Raw genomic sequence first — 23,016 nt, forward strand, 5'->3', positions numbered from 1 at the left:
CCTCTGAAGTTCCAAGGTTGGAATCTCTATACTTTTTAGGGAGTCAAAGTAGCATGACACTTTATTCCTGTGTGTCAAATGCTTCTTGAATTCTTTTTTTTTTTTTTTTTTTTTTTGAGACAGAGTCTCACTTTGTTGCCCAGGCTAGAGTGAGTGCCATGTCATCAGCCTAGCTCACAGCAACCTCAATCTCCTGGGCTCAAGCGATCCTACTGCCTCAACCTCCCAAGTAGCTGGGACTACAGGCATGTGCCACCATGCCTGGCTAATATTTCTTGCATATATATATTTTGTTGGTCAATTAATGTCTTTCTATTTTTGGTAGAGATGAAGTTTTGCTCAGGCTGGTTCAAACTCCTGACCTCGAGTGATCCCCCTGCCTCGGCCTCCCAGAGTGCTAGGATTACAGGAGTGAGCCACCTCGCCCGACCTCTTTTTTTATTTATAGAGAATATTTTCTTTTTTTTCCTTTCTCTTTTTCTTTCTTTTTAAAATGTGGACGGTATACCAGTAGCCCACATGTGTGGGGGAAAAGGAATATTTGTATGAACTATTATTGTGAAAGTGTATGTTGGTGCTGATCATTTGACAACAGTTTCTCTAATGTGAAATTGATTATACATTCACCTGAAGTGAGTTCACACCTGTGTACCTCTAAAATTACAAAAGAAACTGAAGTACATGAAAAATAGTTGTAGTGAGATGATATATATGATCCTGATGTGTTGTGTCAAAGATACCCTGCAGCCTTCTGCCATTGGCTTTGACATTTATACTCTCTTGGTCATCATTTGCCTCTTGGAATGCAGATCACTGTTTTCTTCATTGACAAGGATGTTCAAATTGGTATAGGTGTACATTTCCGTTTTAATTAAAATTATTTGAAAAGTAATCTCACTTTTGAGATTTTAACTTCATGTTGGAGAACCCCTGCCCCTCTATTTTATATCAGCATACTTCCGTCATGTTGCTGTCCTAACACTAGAAAAGCAAAAAAAAAAAAAAAAACCCCAAAACAAAATGAAATAACCTTACCATTTTCAAAGCCCTGTGTGAGGATTCAGATTGAGACTAATTTTTCTTTTGATACAGAGTCTCACTTTGTTGCCCACGCTAGAGTGAGTGCCATGGCGTCAGCCTAGCTCACAGCAACCTCAAACTCCTGGGCTCAAGCAATCCTGCTGCCTCAGCCTCCTGAGTAGCTGGGACTACAGGAATGCGCCACCATGCCCGGCTAATTTTTCCTATATATATATTAGTTATTAGTTGGCCAATTAATTTCTTTCTATTTATAGTAGAGACGGGGTCTCGCTCTTGCTCAGGCTGGTTTCGAAATTCCTGTCCTCGAGCAATCCGCCCACCTCGGCCTTCCAGAGAGCTAGGATTACCGGCCTGAGCCACAGCGCCCAGCCGAGACTAAGTTTTTTTAGAACGTGCGGTAGCCTTTGCCATGTTTACATTTATATAATCATTAGTGTTAATTGTATGTCCCTTTTGCTTTTTAGGGTCTTCTGAGAAACAACCTCCCTTTAAGGTAATATGTATATTTTATCTTGAATTATTCACTACATATTTTATGAAATATAGATTATTTATGAAACACTTTATTTGCAACCCCATTCAGCTAACCACTGAAATGAAAGAATCTGTTCCAGAGAAAGCACTAGGAACAAAGGACATACAAACATCCAGACCAGGTAAATACCTCTGTTGAGAAGTAGAATCTCACTGTGTTATCCAGGCTGAAGTGCAGTTGTGCAATCATAGCTCACTGCAACATGGAAGTCCTGTGCTCAAGGGATTCCCCGGCCTCACCCTGCCAAGTGTCTGAGGTATGGGCTCCTGCTTCGAAGCTGAACTAATTGTGACTTTTTTCCTGTAGAGATCTTCTCTCCCCTTCCCCTACGAGCTGGTGGCAAAGTCCTCCACTCAAGGCATCCTTCCCCTGTGGCCTCCCTGAGTGCTGATATTGTAGGTGGGATCCAAGGTGCTGGGCCCAGATCAGGTAAATATTGTAATGCAAATTTTAACCTGGAAGGAATTACATTAAAATTTAGCAGTGCTTACAGTCTACTCATTCATACTTGTTTTTCCAAATTTGATGGAAGGATTTACCATAAATAATGCAAATATTATTATTTGTTTCCATATCTGAAATAAGATGTTTACAAGCATAGGAAAACAAATTGGGAAAACCTAAGTTTTTGCTCATATGTTTTCTGCGGTTATGTTCTGACCCTCTGAAGTTCCAAGGTTGGAATCTCTATACTTTTTAGGGAGTCAAAGTAGCATGACACTGCTTTATTCCTGTGTGTCAAATGCTTCTTGAATTCTTTTTCTTTTCTTTTTTTTTTCTTTTATCGTATTATGGGGCTACAGTGTTAAGGTTACTTATATTGCTTATGCCCCCCCTCCTCCCTCGAGTAAGAGCTTCAGGCATGTCCATCCCCCAAATATTGCACATCTTACTCGTTATGGTTGTATATACCCATCCCCACCTCCCCCCTCCGACCCTCCTGACACCTGATAAATGTTACTCCTATATGTCCACTTAGGTGTTGATCCTTTAATACCAATTTGCTGGTGAGTACATGTGGTACTGATTTTTCCATTCTTGAGATAGTTCACTTAGTACAATGGGTTCCAGCTGTATCCAGGAATATACAAGAGGTGCTATATCACCATTTTTTCTTAAAGCTGAGTAGTATTCCATGGTATACATATACCACGTTTTATTTTATTTTATTTTATTTTATTTTATTTTATTTTATTTTATTATTTTTTTTGAGACAGAGTCTCCTTTGTTACCCTGGCTAGAGTGAGTGCCGTGGCGTCAGCCTAGCTCACAGCAACTTCAAACTCCTGGGCTCAAGCGATCCTCCTGCCTCAGCCTCCCAAGTAGCTGGGACTACAGGCATGCACCACCATGCCCGGCTAATTTTTTGTAATATATATATTTTTTTAGTTGGTCAATTAATTTCTTTCTATTTTTAGTAGAGACAGGGTCTCGCTCAGGCTGGTTTCGAACTCCTGACCTCGAGCAATCCGCCCGCCTCAGCCTCCCAGAGTGCTAGGATTACAGGCGTGAGCCACCACGCCCGGCTACCACGTTTTATTAATCCACTCATGAATTGATGGGCACTTGGGTTGTTTCCGTAGCTTTGCAATTGTGAATTCTTTTTTTTATTTATAGAGAATATTTTCTTTTTTTTCTTTCTCTTTATTTTTCTTTCTTAAATGAGGACAGTATACCGGTAGCTCACATGTATGGGGAAAAAGGAATGTTTGTATGAGCTATTATTGTGAAAGTATATGTTGGTGCTGATCATTTGACAACAGTTTCTCTAACGTGAAATTGATTATACATTCACCTGAAGTGAGTTCACACCTGTGTACCTCTAAAATTACAAAATAAATTGAAGTACATGAAAAATAGTTGTAGTGAGATGATATAGATGATCCTGATGTGTTGTGTTAAAGATACCCTGCAGCCTTCTGCCATTGGCTTTGACATTTATACTCTCAGGGTCATCATTTGCTTCTTGGAACGCAGATCACTGTTTTCATCATTGACTAGCATGTTCAAATTGGTATAGGTGTACATTTCCGTTTTAATTAAAATAACATGAAAATAATCTCACTTTTGAGATTTTAACTTCATGCTAGAGAACCCCTGCCCCTCTATTTTATATCAGCATACTTCCGTCATGTTGCTGTCCTAACACTAGGAAAGCAAAAAAAAAGAAAAAAAAATGAAAGAACCTTACCATTTTCAAAGTCCGGTGTGAGCATTCAGATTTTATGAATGTGTGGTTGGCTTTGCCATGTTTACAATTATGTATTCATTACTATAAATTGTATGTCCATTTTCCTTTTTAGGGTATTCTGACAAACAACCTCCCTTGAAGGTAATAACATGTATATTTTATTTTGAATTATTCACTACATATTGTATGAAATATAGATTATTTATGAAATACTCTGTTTGCAACCCCATTCAGCCAACCACTGAAATGAAAGAATCTGTTCTAGAGAAAGCACTAGGAACAAAGGACATACAAACATCCAGACCAGGTAAATACCTCTGTTGAGAAGTAGAATCTCACTGTGTTATCCAGGCTGAAGTGCAGTTGTGCAATCATAGCTCACTGCAACATGAAGTCCTGTGCTCAAGGGATCCCCTGCCTCAACCTGCTGAGGAAATGAGATATGGGCTCCTGCTTCGAAGCTGAACTAATTGTGACTTTTTTCCTGTAGATATCTTCTCTCCCCTTCCCCTACGAGCTGGTGGCAAAGTCCTCCACTCAAGGCATCCTTCCCCTGTGGCCTCCCTGAGTGCTGATATTGTAGGTGGGATCCAAGGTGCTGGGCCCAGATCAGGTAAATTTTGTGATGCAAATTTTGGCCTGGAAGGAAGTACATTAAAATTTAGCAGTGCTTACAGTCTACTCATTCATACTTGTTTTTCTAAATTTGATGGAAGGGTTTGCCATAAATAATGCAAATATTATCATTTATTTCCATATTTGAAATAAGATGTTTACAAGCATAGGAAAACAAATTGGGAAAACCTAAGTTTTTGCTCATATGTTTTCTGCGGTTAATGTCTGACCCTCTGAAGTTCCAAGGTTGGAATCTCTATACTTTTTAGGGAGTCAAAGAGAGCAGTTTGATACTGGAGTATTTCCTGTGTTTCAAATGCTTCTTAAATTGTATTTTTTCATTCATAGAGATTTTTTTTTCTTTCCTTTCTCTGTCTTTTTTTTTTCTTTTTAAAATCAGGACAGTATACCGGTAGCGTACATGTGTGGGGAATAAGGACTATTTATATGAACTATTATTGTGGAAGGATAAGTTGGGGCCGATCAGTTCACAACAGTTTCTCTAATGTGAAATTGATTATACATTCACCTGAAGTGAGTTCACACCTGTGTACTCCTAAAATTACAAAAGAAACTGAAGTACATGTAAAATAGTTGTAGTGAGATGATATATATGATCCTGATATGTTGTGTTAAAGATACCCTGCAGCCTTCTGCCATTGGCTTTGACATTTATCCTCACAGCGTCATCATTTGCTTCTTGGAATGAAGATCACTATTTTCTTCATTGACAAGCATGTTCAAATTGGTATAGGTGTACATTTCCGTTTTAATCAAAATTATTTAAAAAGTAATCTTACTTTTGAGATTTTAACTTCATGTTGGAGAACACCTGCCCCTCCATTTTATATCAGCATATTTCCGTCATGTTGCTGCCCTAACACTAGAAAAGCAAAAAAAAAAAAAAAAAAACAAACAAAAAACAAAATGAAAGAAGCTTACCATTTCAAATCCTGTGTGAGGATTCACATTGAGAGTAAGTTTTTTATGAATGTGCAGAAGGCTTTGCCTTGTTTACATTTCTGTAATCATTAGTGTTAATTGTATGTCCCTTTTGCTTTTTAGGGTCTTCTGAGAAACAACCTCCCTTTAAGGTAATAACATGTATATTTTATTTTGAATTATTCACTACATATTTTATGAAATATAGATTATTTATGAAACACTTTATTTGCAACCCCATTCAGCTAACCACTGAAATGAAAGAATCTGTTCCAGAGAGAGCACTAGGAACAAAGGACATACAAACATCTAGACCAGGTAAATACCTCTGTTGAGAAGTAGAATCTCACTGTGTTATCCAGGCTGAAGTGCGGTTGCGCAATCATAGCTCACTGCAACATGGAAGTCCTGTGCTCAAGGGATCCCCTGCCTCAGCCTGCTGAGGAAATGAGATATGGGCTCCTGCCCTGAAGCTGAACTAATTGTGACTTTTTCCTGTAGATATCTTCTCTCCCCTCCTCCCACGAGCTGGTGGCAAAGTCCTCCACTCAAGGCATTCTTCCCCTGTGGCCTCCCTGAGTGCTGATATTGTAGGCGGGATCCAAGGTGCTGGGCCCAGATCAGGTAAATTTTGTGATGCAAATTTTGGCCTGGAAGGAAGTACATTAAAATTTAGCAGTGCTTACAGTCTACTCATTCATACTTGTTTTTCTAAATTTGATGGAAGGATTTGCCATAAATAACGCAAATATTATTATTTATTTCCATATTTGAAATAAGATGTTTACAAGCATAGGAAAACAAATTGGGAAAACCTAAGTTTTTACTCATATGTTTTCTGCTTTTAGTTCTGACCCTCTGAAGTTCCTAATTTGGAATCTCTATACCTTTTAGGGAATCAAAGAGAGCACTATGATACTGGAGTATTTCCTATGTAGCATATGCTTCTTAAATATATATATATTTTTATTCATAGATATTATTTTCTTTTCTTTCCTTTCTCTTTTTTTTTTCTTTTTAAAATCAGGACAGTATACCGGTAGCCCACATGTGTGGGGAATAAGGAATATTTGTATGAACTATTATCATGGAAGGATAAGTCCGGCTGATCAATTGACAACAGTTTCTCCAATGTGAAATTGATTATGCATTCACCTGAAGTGTGTTGACACCTGTGTACCTCTAAAATTACAAAAGAAACTGAAGTACATGTAAAATAGTTGTAGTGAGATGATATATATGATCCTGATGTGTTGTGTTAAAGATACCCTGCAGCCTTCTGCCATTGGCTTTGACCTTTATCCTCTCAGCGTCATCATTTGCTTCTTGGAATGCAGATCACTGTTTTCTTATTGACAAGCATGTTCAAATTAGTATAGGTGTACATTTCCAGTTTAATTAAAATTACTTGAAAAGTAATCTCACTTTTGAGATTTTAACTTCATGCTGGAGAACACCTACCCCTGTATTTTATATCAGCATACTTCCCTCATGTTGCTGTGCTAACACTAGAATAGCAAAACGAAAACAAAATGAAATAACCTTACCATTTTCAAGCCCTGTGTGAGGATTCAGATTGAGACTAAGTTTTTTATGAATGTGCAGTAGGCTTTGCCATGTTTACATTTCTATAATCATTAGTGTTAATTGTATGTCCCCTTTGCTTTTTAGGGTCTTCTGAGAAACAACCTCCCTTGAAGGTAATAACATGTATATCTTATCTTGAATTATTCACTGTATATTATATGAAATATAGATTATTTATGAAACACCTTGTTTTTAACCCCATTCAGTCAATCTTTGAAATGAAAGAATCTGTTCCAGAGAGAGCACTAGAAACAAAGAACATACAATCATCCAGACCAGGTAAATACCTATAGAATCTCACTGTATTATCCAGGATGAAGCGCAGTTGTGCAATCATAGCTCACTGCAACATGGAAGTCCTGTGCTCAAGGGATCTCCCTGCCTCAGCCTGCAGAGTAGCTGAGAGAGGGGCTCCAGCCACTAAACTGAACTGTCATTTTATGTCCTTTAGAAACCTGGTCTTGCTATGTGCCATCAACTGGGGCAAAAGTCATGGACTCAAGGCATCCTTTCCCCGTGGCCTCCCCGAGTGCTGGTTTTGTAGGTGGGATCCATGGTGCTGGGCCCAGATCAGGTGAATTTTCTAATGCAAATTTTGGCCTGGAAGGAATTGCATTAAAATGTAGAAATGCTTACATTCTGCTCATTCATAATTATTTTTCAAAATGTGATTGAAGGATTTCCCATATATAATGCAAATATTATTCTGTGTTTCCATATTTGAAATAAGATGTTTATAAGCATAGGGAAACAAGTTAAAAAAAACCTAAGTTTTTACTCATATGTTTTCTACTTTTATGTTCTGACCCTCTAAAATTCCAAGTTTGAAATCTCTATACTTGTTAGAGCGTCCAAGAGAGCAGTATGACACTGCAACATTTCCTCTGTTTCAAATGCTTGTTAAAATTCTTTTTTTAATTTATAGTGAATATTTTTTTTCTTTTCTTGCCCTCTTTTTTTAAAAAGGAAGACAGCATTCCCGTAGCCCACATATCTGTGAAATAAAGGAATATTTGTATGAACTATTAATGTCCAAGTGTATGTCCAGGCTGCTCAGTTGACAAGAATTTCTCCAATGTCACATTGATTATATATTCAACTGAGGTGTGTTCACACCTGTGTACTTCTAAAATTACAAAGGAAAGTGAAGAAAATGATAGTTGTAGTGAGATGATATATATGATCCTGATAAGTCATATTAAAAGTACCCTGCAGCCTTCTGCAATTGGATTTGACCTTTATCCTCTCATGGTCATCATTTGCTTCTTGGAATGAGGATCACTGTTTTCTTCATTGACAAGCATGTTCAAATTGGTATAGGTGTACATCTCCATTTTAATTAAAAGTACTTGGAAAGTAATCACATATTTCAGATTTTAACTTCATGCTGGAGAACATGTATCCCTCTATGTTTCATCGTCATATTTCCCTAATATTGCTGTCCTAACACTAAAAAAATGATGAAGCAAAATGAAAAAGGCTTATCATTTTCAGAGCCCTGTGTGAGGATTCACACTGAGACTAAGTTTTTTATGAATGTGCGGTTGGCTTTGCCATGTTTACAATTATGTATTCATTAGTATAAATTGTATGTCCCTTTTCCTTTTTAGGGTATTCTGAGAAACAACCTCCCTTGAAGGTAATAACATGTATATTTTATTTTGAATTATTCACTACATATTGTATGAAATATAGATTATTTATGAAATACTCTGTTTGCAACCCCATTCAGCCAACCACTGAAATGAAAGAATCTGTTCCAGAGAGAGCACTAGGAACAAAGGACATACAAACATCCAGACCAGGTAAATACCTCTGTTGAGAAGTAGAATCTCACTGTGTTATCCAGGCAGAAGTGCGGTTGCGCAATCATAGCTCACTGCAGCATGGGAGTCCTGTGCTCAAGGGATCCCCTGCCTCAGCCTGCTGAGGAAATGAGATATGGGCTCCTGCTTCGAAGCTGAACTAATTGTGACTTTTTTTCCTGTAGATATCTTCTCTCCCCTCCTCCCACGAGCTGGTGGCAAAGTCCTCCACTCAAGGCATTCTTCCCCTGTGGCCTCCCTGAGTGCTGATATTGTAGGCGGGATCCAAGGTGCTGGGCCCAGATCAGGTAAATTTTGTGATGCAAATTTTGGCCTGGAAGGAAATACATTAAAATTTAGCAGTGCTTACAGTCTACTCATTCATACTTGTTTTTCTAAATTTGATGGAAGGATTTGCCATAAATAATGCAAATATTATTATTTGTTTCCATATTTGAAATAAGATGTTTACAAGTATAGGAAAACAAATTTGGAAAACCTAAGTTTTTACTCATATGTTTTCTGCTTTTAGTTCTGACCTTCTGAAGTTCCAAAGTTGGAATCTCTATACATTTTAGAGAATCAAAGAGAACACTATGATACTGGAGTATTTCCTGTGTAGCAAATGCTTCTTAAATATATATATTTTTTTATTTATAGAGATTATTTTCTTTTCTTTCCTTTCTCTTTTTTTTTTTTTTTTTGAGACAGAGTCTCACTTGTTGCCCAGGCTAGAGTGAGTGCCATGGCGTCAGCCTAGCTCACAGCAACCTCAATCTCCTGGGCTCAAGCGATCCTCCTGCCTCAGCCTCCCGAGTAGCTGGGACTACAGGCATGCGCCACCATGCCCGGCTAATTTTTTCTGTATATATTAGTTGGCCAATTAATTTCTTTCTATTTATAGTAGAGACGAGGTCTCGCTCTTGCTCAGGCTGGTTTCGAACTCCTGACCTTGAGCAATCCGCCCGTCTCGGCCTCCCAGAGAGCTAGGATTACAGGCGTGAGCCACCGCGCCCGGCCTTTTTTTTTTTTTCTTTTTAAAATCAGGATAGTATACCAGTAGCCCACATGTGTGGGGAAAAAGGAATATTTGTATGAACTATTATTGTGGAAAGATAAGTCCGGCTGATCAATTGACAACAGTTTCTCCAATGTGAAATTGATTATGCATTCACCTGAAGTGTGTTCCCACCTGTGTACTTCTAAAATTAGAAAAGAGGGGTAGGTGAAGGAGGCGAAAAAGAAAAAAAAAAATAAATAAAATTAGAAAAGAAACTGAATAGAATGATAAATAGTTGTTGTTAGATGATATATATGATCCTGATGTGTTGTGTTAAAGATACCCTGCAGCCTTATGCCATTGGCCTTGACCTTCATTCTCTCAGGGTTATCATTTGCTTCTTGGAATGAAGATCACTGTTTTCTTCATTGAAAAGCATATTCAAATTAGTATAGGTGTGCATCTCCATTTTAATTACAATTACTGGAAAAGTAATCTTATGTTTGAGATTTTAACTTCATGCTGGGGAACACCAATCCCTCTATGTTTCCTCATCATACGTCCCACATGTGCTGTCCTAACACTAGAAAAGCAAAAAAAACAAAACAAAAAAACCCCTAAATTAAAGAACCTTAACATTTTGAAAGCCCTGTGTGAGGATTCAGATTGAGACTAAGTTTTTATGAATGTGCGGTAGGCTTTGCCATGTTTACATTTCTATAATCATTAGTGTTAATTGTATGTCCCCTTTGCTTTTTAGGGTCTTCTGAGAAACAACCTCCCTTGAAGGTAATAACATGTATATCTTATCTTGAATTATTCACTGTATATTATATGAAATATAGATTATTTATGAAACACCTTGTTTCTAACCCCATTCAGCCAATCTCTGAAATGCAAGAATCTGTTCCAGAGAGAGCACTAGAAACAAAGAACATACAATCATCCAGACCAGGTAAATACCTATAGAATCTCACTGTGTTATCCAGGCTGAAGTGCAGTTGTGCAATCATAGCTCACTGCAACATGGAAGTCCTGTGCTCAAGGGATCCCCCTCCCTCAGCCTGCAGAGTAGCTGAGAGAGGGGCTCCAGCCACTAAACTGAACTGTCATTTTATGTCCTTTAGAAACCTGGTCTTGCTATGTGCCATCAACTGGGGCAAAAGTCATGGACTCAAGGCATCCTTTCCCCGTGGCCTCCCCGAGTGCTGGTTTTGTAGGTGGGATCCATGGTGCTGGGCCCAGATCAGGTGAATTTTCTAATGCAAATTTTGGCCTGGAAGGAATTGCATTAAAATGTAGAAATGCTTACACTCTGCTCATTCATAATTATTTTTCAAAATGTGATTGAAGGATTTCCCATATATAATGCAAATATTATTCTGTGTTTCCATATTTGAAATAAGATGTTTATAAGCATAGGGAAACAAGTTAAAAAAACCTAAGTTTTTACTCATATGTTTTCTACTTTTATGTTCTGACCCTCTAAAATTCCAAGTTTGAAATCTCTATACTTGTTAGAGCGTCCAAGAGAGCAGTATGACACTGCAACATTTCCTCTGTTTCAAATGCTTGTTAAAATTCTTTTTTTAATTTATAGAGAATATTTTTTTATTTTCTTGCCCTCTTTTTTTTTTTTTAAAAATGAAGACAGCATTCCCGTAGGCCACATATCTGTGAAAAAAAGGAATATTTGTATGAACTATTAATGTTCAAGTGTATGTCCAGGCCGATCAATTGACAACAGTTTCTGTAATGTGAAATTGATTATACATTCAACTGAAGTGTGGTCACACCTGTGTACTTCTAAAGTTACAAAAGACAGTGAAGAAAATGATAGTTGTAGTGAGATGATATATATGATCCTGATAAGTTATATTAAAGGTAGCCTGCAGCCTTCTGCAGTTGGATTTGACCTTTATCCTCTCATGGTCATCATTTGCTTCTTGGAATGACGATCACTGTTTTCTTCATCGACTAGCGTGTTCAAATTGGTATAGGTGTACATCTCCATTTTAATTAAAAGTACTTGGAAAGTAATCTCACTTTTGAGGTTTAACTTCATGCTGGAGAACATGAACCCTCTATGTTTCATCATCATATTTCCCTAATATTACTGTCCTAATACTAAAAAAACGACAAAGCAAAATGAAAAGGGCTTACCATTTCCAAAGCTCTATGTGAAGATTCAGATTGAGAATAAGTTTTTTATGAATGTGTGGTTGGCTTTGGTGTGTTTACATTTATATATTCATTAGTATAAACTGTATGTCCTTTTCCTTTTTAGGGTCTTCTGAGAAACAACCTTCTTTGAAGGTAATAACATGTATATTTTATCTTGAATTATTCACTACATATTGTATGAAATATAGATTATTTATGAAATACTCTGTTTGCAACCCCATTCAGCCAACCACTGAAATGAAAGAATCTGTTCCAGAGAAAGCACTAGGAACGAAGGACTTACAAACATCCAGACCAGGTAAATACCTCTGTTGAGAAGTAGAATCTCACTGTGTTATCCAGGCTGAAGTGCAGTTGTGCAGTCATAGCTCACTGCAACATGGAAGTCCTGTGCTCAAGGGATCCCCTGCCTCAGCCTGCTGAGGAAATGAGATATGGGCTCCTGCCCTGAAGCTGAAATAATGTCACTTTTTCCTGTAGAGACTTGCTTTCGCCTTGTCCCACAAGCTGGTGACAAAGTCCTGGACTCAAGGCATTCTTCCCCTGTGGCCTCCCTGAGTGCTGATATTGTAGGCGGGATCCAAGGTGCTGGGCCCAGATCAGGTAAATTGTGTAATGTAAATTTTGGCCTGGAATTAATTACACTAAAATTTAGCAATGCTTACAGTCTACTCATTCATACTTGTTTTTCTAAATCTGATGGAAGGATTTGCCATAAATAATGCAAATATTATTATTGATTTCCATATTTGAAATAAGATGTTTACAAGTATAGGAAACCAAATTCAAAATATCCTAAGTAGTTACTAATATGTTTTCTACTTTTATGATCTGAACCTCTAAAGTTCCAAGTATGGAATATCTATAGTTGTTAGGGAGTCAGAGTAAAGGATGACACTGTGTACTTTTTCCTGTGTTTCAAATGCTTGTTAAAATTCCTTTTTCTTAAGATAGATTATTTTTTCTCTTTTTTTCATTTTTAAATCACAGCAGTAGGGGGTGGGGGTTACAAACGTTTTCGTTATGTGAAATGCATTTGCCTCACTCAAGCCAGGGCTACAAGCGTGTCCTTCTCCCATACGGCATGCCCCGTTTCCATTAGCTGTGGGTTTACCCACCTACCCCCTCTTCCACCAACCCAGACCCCCCCCTACTTGATGGCACCCAGTGAGTATGACTACCATGTGAGCACCTTGGTGTTGATGAATTAGTACCAGTGTGATCGCAAGTACATGTGGTGCATGTTTTTCCATTCTTGGGATACCTCACTTTGAAGAAAGGGATCAATCTCTATCCCGGATAAAATAAGAGGTGCTAGATCAGCATTGATTTTTGTAGTTGAGTAGTATTCCATGCTATACATATACCACATTTTATTAATCCACATATGTTTTGATGGGCATTTAGGATGTTTCCACACCTTGCATGTGTAAATTGTGCTGCTGTAAATACTCAAGTGTAGATGCCTTTATTATAGAATGTCTTTTTTTCCTTTGGATAGTTGCCTTGTAGTGGGATTGTTGGGTCAAATGGTATTTCTGTGTTTAGCTCTTTGAGGTATCTCCAAACTTCTTTGGACAGGGGTTGTACTAATTTGCAGTCCCACCAGCAGTGTAAGAGTGTTCCTATCTCTCCACATCCACACCAGCATTTGTTAGAGGCCATTCTTTTTGATAGAGGTCATTCTCCCTGAAGTCAGTTGATATCTCATCGTAGTTTTGATTTGCACTTCTATAATGATTACAGGTGTTGAACACTTTTTTATATGTTTGCTGGCTATTAGTGTGTCTTATTTTGAAAAATTTTTGTTCATGTTCTTTCTCTATTGATGGGGTTGTCTGATTTTTTTCTTATTGATTTTCATAAGTTCTATATAGATTCTTGTTATCAGCCCTTTATCTGGTGTGTAGAAAGCAAATATGTTCTCCCATTCTGTAGTTTGTCTATTTGCTCTAATGACAGTTTCCTTGACTGTGCAGAAGCTTTTTAATTTGATCTCATTTGTTAATTAAAGATCTCATTTGTTTATTTTTGTTGCTGCTGCGATTGCTTTGGGGGTGTACTTCAAAAAATTTTTTACATAGACTAATGTCTAAAAGAGTTTTCTGCACATTTTCTTTCACACTTCTTAAGGTTTCATGCCTCAGGTTTAAGTCTATTGCACAGGTAAGTTGATTTTTGTGAGAGATGAGAGGTGGGCATCATATTTCAATCTTCTCCATGTGGATATCCAGTTTTCCCAGTACCACTTATTGAATAGAGATTCTTTTCCCCAATGTATACTTAAGTCTGAGAGACTGATGCCTCTACATTTGTTCTTTTTGCCAAAGATTGCTTTGGCTATATGAGGTCTTCTCTGGTTGTAGTCATAGTATAGAATTAATTTTTCTAAATCTGTAAACAATGATCGTGGATTTTTGATAGGGATTTAATTCTGCGGATCACTTAAGATAGAATGGACATTTTTTTTGTAACTTCTTTTTTTTAAATTTTTTTTTTAATTTTAGCATATTATGGGGGTATGAGTGTTAAAGTTACGTATATTGCCCATGCCCCAGAATGGACATTTTAACAATATTGATTGTACCAATTCATGAGCATGGTAGGGATTTCCATCTGTGCACATCGTCTACAATTTCTTTTCTCAGTGTTCATAGTTTTCCATATAATTATCTCTCAGCTCGTTCTTTAAATATACCTAAATATTTAAATTTGTTTGATTCTATTGTGAAAGGTGTTGCATGTTTGATTTGATTTTTGGTTGTCTGTTATTGGCTTATATGTATTCCACTAATTTTTGTGCATTAATTATTTTATTCTAAGACTTTACTGAATTCATTTATATTTTCCAGGGGTCCCTTTGTTGAATCCTCGGGATTTTCCAGGTATAATACCATATCATCAGCCAAGAGTGAGAGTTTGACCTCTTATGCTCCCATTCACGCACCCTTAATTTCCTTCTCTTGTCTGATTGCTCTGGCTGGCCAGGTCTTCCAGCAGTATGTTGAATAGAAGTAGAGAGATAGTGGGTAACCTTGTATGTTTCCAGTTCTAAGGGGGAATGCTTTCAATTTTTCCCCATTCGGTATCATATTGGCTGTGGGTTTATCATATGTAGCCTTAATGATTTTAAGGAATGTCTCAGCTATGCTTCTTTTTTTATGGGTTTTTATCATAAAAGTGTGGTGCATTGTATCAATTGCTTTTTCTGTGTCTGTTGAGAGAATCCTATGGTCTTTGTTCTCGGTTTTATTTACGTGGTAAATTACATTTATAGATTTGGGTATATTGAACCAGCCCTGTATCACTGGATAAAGCCCACCTGGTCGTGGTGAATTATTTTTGTGATGTGCTGTTGGATTTAGTTTGCTAAAATTTTGTTGAGGATTTTGGCATCTACATTCATGAAGGGCATAGGTCTTTCATTTTCTTTTTTTGCTGCATCCTTTCCTGGCCTTGGTATCTGGGTGATATTGGCTTTGTAGAATGATTGGGGAGGATACCATCCTTCTCAATGCTTTGGAATAATTTCTGCAGTATAGGTAGGAGTTTTCCTTTGTATGTTTGGTAAAATTCAAGTGTAAGTCCATCTGGTCGGGCCTTTTTTGTTGGAAGATTTTTTATTGCTGCTCCAATTTCTGGGCTTGATATTGGTCTGTTTAGCAAATCTATTTCCTCCTGATTGAGGTTAGTGACATTTTGTGCTTCCAAGAATTTTTCCATTTCCTTCAGATTTTGTAGTTTTTGGACATATCTGAACTTTACAAAGATGAAACCATTCCTACCCACATGCCACCTGTATTTTAACCTTTATTTATTTCATCATATTATTGTTATACTGATGATTTTAACCCAATTAAACATTCTGACTAGGAGGCTTGGGGGGTGTGTGTGTGTGTAGGGGGTATGTGTGATTATTACAAAGGAGGAAAGTAATTAATCATTTCTTAATGACAATTTGGTAAAGACAGTATTTTCAACAGCAGTTCTTAAATGTCTTGCCCTTTGGGCCCTGCAATAGTAGTGACACTAATGAATACCCACAATTAGTTGTTTGTCATTCCTACAAATATTCAAACCTTGTGAATACATATGTGTATGGTCAGAAATGTCATGTAGTTTTGGTTTTCATGTTCTAAATTTTTATATAAATGGTTAGACACTGTATATACCGTGATAAATTATTTTTGTTTGGGCGGCATTATATTAATGAAATCTATCCATATTGACACAAGAAACTGTGGTTCAGGTAATTAATTAATTACAGACAGGGTCTCTCTATGTTTCCCAGGCCTGAGAGCCGTATCTTTGATGTAGATCCTGCAAATTTTGACTACAGGACTCAGTCTATCTTTTTACCTCAGACTCCCAAGTACTTGTGACTACATTAACATGCCACTATGCCCCACTAACAACTTTACTTTTTGTAGAGGTGGTGTCCCGCTATGTTGCTCAGGCTCGTCTCAACGGTCTGGCTGCAAATGATAGTTTTATCTTTGCCTTCAAAGGAGCTAGGATTATAGGTGTGAGCCAGCACACCCCTCCTGATTTTCTCCTAAAGAGGTACTTCATAAAAATTCTGAAGGTACTTGTAAGGTATACTAAAACATACTGAGTTTAGAAACAAAAATTACAGAGTTCATTCCTTCAAGGCCTTTATTCCTATCAATAAATTTTATATTGAGTTTGGAATATTAAATGTCACGATTAGCTAATAAGTCATTGTATATTTTATTTTTTAAACAATAATTCAATATATATTTTTTATTTTTGCATATTATGAGGGTACAAACATTTTGGTTACATTTTATATCTTTGCCTTTCCCTATTGAGGGTTAGAGGCATGCCCTTCCCCTCTACAATGCTCACCGTGTCCTTTAGTTATGAGTTTACCCCCCCACCAGGTATTATTCTCCTAATACCTGGAGAATATTACTACCATGTGAGCACCCTAGTGTTAATTAGTCAGTGCCAATTTGATGGCGAGTACAAGTGTAGCCTATACTTCTCATCTTGTGTCACCTCACTTCAGATAATAGACTCAAGTTCAATCCTGGAAAATGTAAGAGGTGCTAGATCACTGTCATTTCTTATAATTTAGTATTCCATTGTGTACATTTACCAAATTTTAATAATCCACTCATGAATTGATGGGCACTTAGATTGTTTCCACATCCTTGCAATAGTGAATTGTGCTGCCCTAAACATTTGGGTGCAGATGTCTTTATTATAGAATGTCTTTTGCTCTTTTGGGTAAATGCCTAATAGTGCTATTGCTGGATCAAATGGTATCTCTATTTTTAGCTCTTTGAGGTATCTTCAAATTCTTTTCCAGAGAGGTTGCACTAATTTGTAGTTCCACCAACAGTGTAAGAGTGTTCCTGTCTCTCCACATCCTCACCAGCATTAGTTGTTTTGGGATTTTCTGGTAAAAGAGGCCAATCTTACTGGGGTTAGGTGATATCTCATTGTGGTTTTGATTTGCATTTCTCTAATGATTAGAGGTATTCAGCAATTTTTTTATAAGTTTGCTGGCCATTACTCTATATTCTTTTGAAAAGTTTCTGTTCATTTTCATTGCCCATTTATTGATGGGGTTGTTTGATTTTTTCTTGTTGATTCTTTTAAGTTCTAGATAGGTTCTTATCAGTCCTTTATTGGATGTGTAGAGGGCAAATATTTTCTCCCATTCTGTAGGCTGTCTTTTTGCTCTAATAGTTTTCTTGGCTTTGCAAAAGCTTTTTAATTTGATCAGATCCCATTTATTTTTGTTGCTGCAGTGCTTGCTTTGGGAGTCTTCTTCAAAAATTCTTTTCATAGGTCGATGTCCGAAAGGGTCTTCTCAACATCTTCTAGAATTCTTAAGGTTTCATGCCTTAGGTTTAAGCCTGTTATCCATCTTGAATGGATTTTTGTGAGAGGTGAGAGGTAGGGATCCAGTTTCATTCTTCTGCATATAGCTATCCAGTTTTCCCAGCACCATTTATTGAAAAGAGATTCTTTTCCCCAATGTATATTTTTGTCTTACAATCCATATTCAAAATTCTTCCTCTGTCAGTTTAATCCTATAGTGTAAGTTGATGTCAGTTGATGGAGATGGAGTATTTTCTTTTGGTGGTGACTTTTCTCTCTGATCTTTCATGTTTCCTGTGTTCTTTTGCTAATTCTTTCTCATCAGGCTACTTTGTCAAGGACTGGAGGTGCTGGGACTGGTTTATGGACTAAATTCTGGGATTGCAAAGGGATGTTCCTTGGCAGACCTGGGGAGATGTGCTCTGGTCCTGTATTGTCTTAGAAGAGTTTTAGCCTGATGGGTTATCTTTGAACCATTGTCTTCACCTTCTGCTTACAGAGATTAGTGATTTTGGATCCCTTGCTTAGACTCCTAGAAGTTGGATCATTCTTGTGTTTTTGACTCCACTATCAACCACTAGTTTGAGGTGAGAAGCACTGTGTTGGGCTGTGAAGTTACTCTCTCTTTTGTTGCTTGTAGGTTGCATGGAGGAGTCAGTTATCAAGGTATTCCAATACCTTTGTATTGAGCTCTAAACCCCCAAATGGGATATACAGCTATCTCAGTCTTGGGGAATGTCATGCCACCCCCAAGGGTTCCTTGGGCCCTGTTACCACTTTAGGTGGGATGAGAAGTGCAACAGGTATTGGCAATCCTAAGAGAGAATATTTCAGAGGTTGCTTGATCTGTAGCTAGGGTGGAGCTGCTAAAATGTTATTCTGGGGTCTTTCGCCACTCTTGCAGAGCAGCTGTTGATGGGGCGGGTGCCAATTTGTGCAATTGCTAAGGACTCTGGTCGAGATTTTCCTTCCCAGACCACAAGCCCCTAAGTTGGCAACTGTCTGGGCGCCAAGGGCAAGCCCTTGTGTTCTGATCTTATCAAATGACCAAAACCAACCCACTGTACCAAATCATCAATCTGTCCCCCTTTGCTCAGTTCCAAGGTCCCACAGATTGAAGCTAGTCTTAGGGAAAGCGACTTTTCTCCTTTCTCCCTTCCTTCCAGGACTGAGTCTGTCCTGGTGGGCTAGGGGAGAGGCATTGGCTGAGACTGCTGCAGGTCCCAGCCTGGAAAACGTCTTTTCTCATTTTTCCCCTCCTCCAAGGGCGGAGTCTACCCTGCCAGAGGGGAAGATAACCCACCAGCCTAGGGAAGAGCAATTCCTAGGGCTACCAGGCATCTCAGCCCAGGAAGCGGCTACTCTCTTTACTCCACCCCTACAAGGGCAGGGTTTATCTAGTTGGTGTGAGGTATAAACCTCAGGGCTACTGTAGAGGACAGGGGACGCCCAGTCCACCTGGTGACTCAGCCAAGAAAGCGACCTCTCTCCCTTTTCCACCCCTTCAAAGGGGGAGCTTGAGCCACCAGCACAAAAAGACCAGTGGCAGAGTTGGGAGAGAAATCAGCTTCTCATTACTCCCGTCCTCCAATGGCCGGACGGACCTGCTTTGCTGGGCTGGGGTAGCAGCAGTGCCTGAGACTGTTGCCTAGGCAACATGCCACAGCATTTTTAGGCTATGGATTCCCCAAATGGTGGCTGCCCACACACTGAGAGCCAGCAGGAGGTGAGGCAATGGCACAGAGGGTAGCTGGGCTGGCTTTGGAGCACTGTTTCTAAGATCCACCTGCTGAGCCCACTGCTTCCCTTACACACTGACTCAGGACTGATCAGAAGCAGGGATGTGTACTCTGCCCCACCCTGCGCCAGCCAGATCTTCAGCTAGTTCTGAGGGCAGAGCCTCCTTTATGGTGTTCACTGCCCTTGTTCTGGTCCTGGCGGCCTCCTGAAGTGAGGAGCCTGTCACCAAGCTCTCTCCTGCAGAACCGGAAAGTGTATGCTGGGTCCAGACCCTTTGCCAACCAAAACAGACCCAGCGCAGCACGCAGGAGATTTCAAAATATTTCCCGATCCTCTCTCTAGTCCACACAGCCTGACTGCCCGTGCTACCACTTGGCACTGACTTCAGCGCTTACCTGCCTGCGTGGGTGTGGAGGTCGGTGGAGGAAGAGTCGTCCTCCTGTGGGTCAGATTGCACTGTCCTGGTCGGCTGGCCGATGGGCACCGCCGTCTCATGCTCTACTCCCTATAGTATATCTCACGCTCTCCAACTATGCGGTCGATTCTCCGGTTCACCTTTTTTCCCCCAGTGCTGCTTGTTGCTCGCAGCTTCTCCCTCGCTGCTTCTCTGCAGATTGATGAAGCTGATCCTGTAGGAGTGCGATTGACTCGCATGTAGTTGTCCATGTTATTTGCTTCGTACTCTGAGAGCAGAGAGATAGGAGGTCACCCATAATCAGCCATTTTCAAGTGGCTGAAAATGAAATTATTGACTGCCCCAATAATTAAATATTGAGTGCTTAGCATACATTATTTCTCAGATGTGCTTTATATATGATTTAGCATGTGTGGCTGAAGAAACTTTAAGATGGCTAACATTGAAGAAACAAGAAATGTGGGAACACTGGTAGCCCACATGTGTGTGGAAAAAAGGAATATTTGTATGAACTATTATTGTGCAAGTGTATGTCTGGGCTGATCAATTGATCACAATTTCTCTAATGTGAAATAGATTATACATTCACCTTAAGTGTGTTCATACCTGTGTACTTCTAAAATTACAAAACAAACTGAAGGCCATGAGAAATAGCTGTAGCGAGATGATGTAAATGATCCTGATGTGTTGCATTAAAGATATACTGCAGCCTTCTGCCATTGGCTTTGACCTTTATCCTCTCAGGGTTATGATAAGCTTCTTGGAAGAAAATTATTGTTTTCTTCATTGACTAACATGTTCAAATTGGTATTGGCGTACATTTGTATTTTAGTTAAAATTACTTGAAAAGCAATCTCACTTTTGAGATCTTACCTTCATGCTGGAGAACACTACCCCTCTATTTCTCATCAGTGTATTTCCTTCGTTTTGCTGTCCTAACACTTAAAACAGAAAACAAAACACCTTATCATTTCCAAAGCCCTGTGTGAGGAGTCAGATTGAGATTAAGTTTTTTATGAATGTGCAGTTGGTTTTGCCATGTTTACATTTATATAATCATTAACATAATTATATGTCCCTTTTGCTTTTTAGGGTTTCCTGAGAAACAACTTCCCCTGAAGGTAATAACATGTATATTTTATTTTGAATTATTCACTACATGTTATATGAAATATAGATTATTTATGAAATACTTTGTTTGAAACCCCATTCAGCCAACCACTGAAATTAAAGAATCTGTTCCAGAGAGAGCAATAGGAACAAAGAATGTGCAAATATCCAGACCAGGTAAATATGTTTTTCAAGAAATAGAATCTCATTGTGTTATCCAGGCTGAAGTGCAGTTGTGCGACCATAGCTCACTGGAACATCAAAGTCCTGTGCTCAAGGGATCCCCCTGCCTTACCCTGCGGAGGCTCCTGCCAGCAAACTGAACTAATAGTTACTTTTGATCTGTAGATACCTGCTCTCGCCTTGTCCCACAAGCTGGTGACAAAGTCTTGGAATCAAGGCATTCTTCTCCCGTGGTCTTGCCGAGTGCTGGTTTTGTAGGCAGTATCCATGATGCTGGGCCTAGATCAGGTAAATTGTGTAATGCGAATTTTGGCCTGGAAGGAATTACATTAAAATTTAGAAATGTATATAGTCATAATTGTTTTTTTAATTTGATGGAAGGATTTGCCATAAATAATACAAATATTATTCTTTGTTTCCATATTTGAAATAAGATGTTTACAAGCATAGCAAAACAAATGTAAAAATCCTAAGTTTTTACTCATATGTTTTCTATTTTTATGTTCTGACTCTTTAAATTTCCAAGTTTGGAATCTCTATAAGTGTTAGGGAGACAAGAGAGCAATATGACACTGCAATATTTCCTGTGTTTCAAATGCTTGGTAAAATTCTTTTTTTTTATTTATAGAGAATATATTTTTTTCTTTTTTTAAATCAGGACAGTATACCAGTAGCCCACATATGTGTGGAAAAAAGGAATATTTGTATCAACTATTATTGTGTAAAGTATGTCTCAGCCAATCCATTGACAACAATTTCTCTAATGTGAAATTCATTATACATTCACCTGAAGTGTGTTCACACCTGTGTACTTCTAAAATTACAAAAGAAATTGAAGTACATGAAAAATAGTTGTAGTGAGGTAATATATGTGATCCTGACAAGTTGTGTTAAAGATACCCTGCAGCCTTCGCCAGTTGGCTTTGACATTTATGCTCTCAGGGTCATCGTTTGCTTCTTGGAATGCAGATCACTGTTTTCTTCATCAACAAGCATGTTCAAATTGGTGTAGGTGTACATTGCCATTTTAATTACAGTTACTGGAAAAGTAATCTCACTTTTGAGATTTTAACTTCATGCTGGAGAACACCGACCCCTCTATGTTTCATACTTCCCTCATGTCCTAATACCAGAAAAGCAAAAAAAAAGAGAAAACCTTACCATTTCCAAAGTCTTGTGAGAGGATTTAGAGTGAAACTAAGTTTTTATGAATGTGTCTTTGGCTTTGCTATGTTTACATTTATATAATTATTAGCGTTAATTGTAGGCCCCTTGTGCTTTTTAGGGGCTTCTGAGAAACAACCTCCCTTAAAGGTAATAACATGTATATTTTATCTTGAATTATTCACTACATATTATATGAAATATAGATTATTTATGAAACACTTTGTTTGAAACCCCATTCAGCCAACCACTGAAATTAAAGAATCTGTTCCAGAGAGAGCACTAGAAACAAAGAACATGCAAATATCGAGATCAGGTAAATATGTTTTTTGAGAAATAGAATCTCACTGTGTTATCCAGGCTGAAGTGCAGTTGTGCAGTCATAGCTCACTGCAACATGGAAGTCCTCTGTTCAAGGGATCCCCTGCCTCAGCCAGCCGAGTAGCTGAGGTATGGTCTCCTGCCACCAAACTGAACTAATTGTTACCTTTTTCCTGCTCTCCCCAGTCCCACAAGCTGGTGGCAAAGTCCTCGACTCAAGGCCTCAAAGTCCTGTGGACTCGCCGAGTACTGGTTTTGTAGTCGGGATCCAAGGTGCTGGGCCCAGATCAGGTAAATTTTGTAATGCTAGTTTTGGCCAGGAAGGAATTA

At 38.4% G+C, this 23,016-nt stretch overlaps 1 protein-coding gene across 1 annotated transcript in view; it reads left to right on the plus strand.

Annotated features, from left to right (window-relative positions):
* LOC105867025 (uncharacterized) overlaps nucleotides 1–23,016 on the plus strand; it is a 101,869-nt gene that overhangs the window by 52,921 nt on the left and 25,932 nt on the right. The window contains exon 6 of the mRNA XM_075993423.1: nucleotides 22,873–22,977. Coding sequence (XP_075849538.1) covers nucleotides 22,873–22,977 — 105 coding nt within the window. The remainder of the gene's footprint in view (nucleotides 1–22,872; nucleotides 22,978–23,016) is intronic.

This window comes from Microcebus murinus, chromosome 16 (assembly GCF_040939455.1).
Source record: "Microcebus murinus isolate Inina chromosome 16, M.murinus_Inina_mat1.0, whole genome shotgun sequence".
In the NCBI taxonomy this organism is placed as follows: domain Eukaryota; kingdom Metazoa; phylum Chordata; class Mammalia; order Primates; family Cheirogaleidae; genus Microcebus; species Microcebus murinus.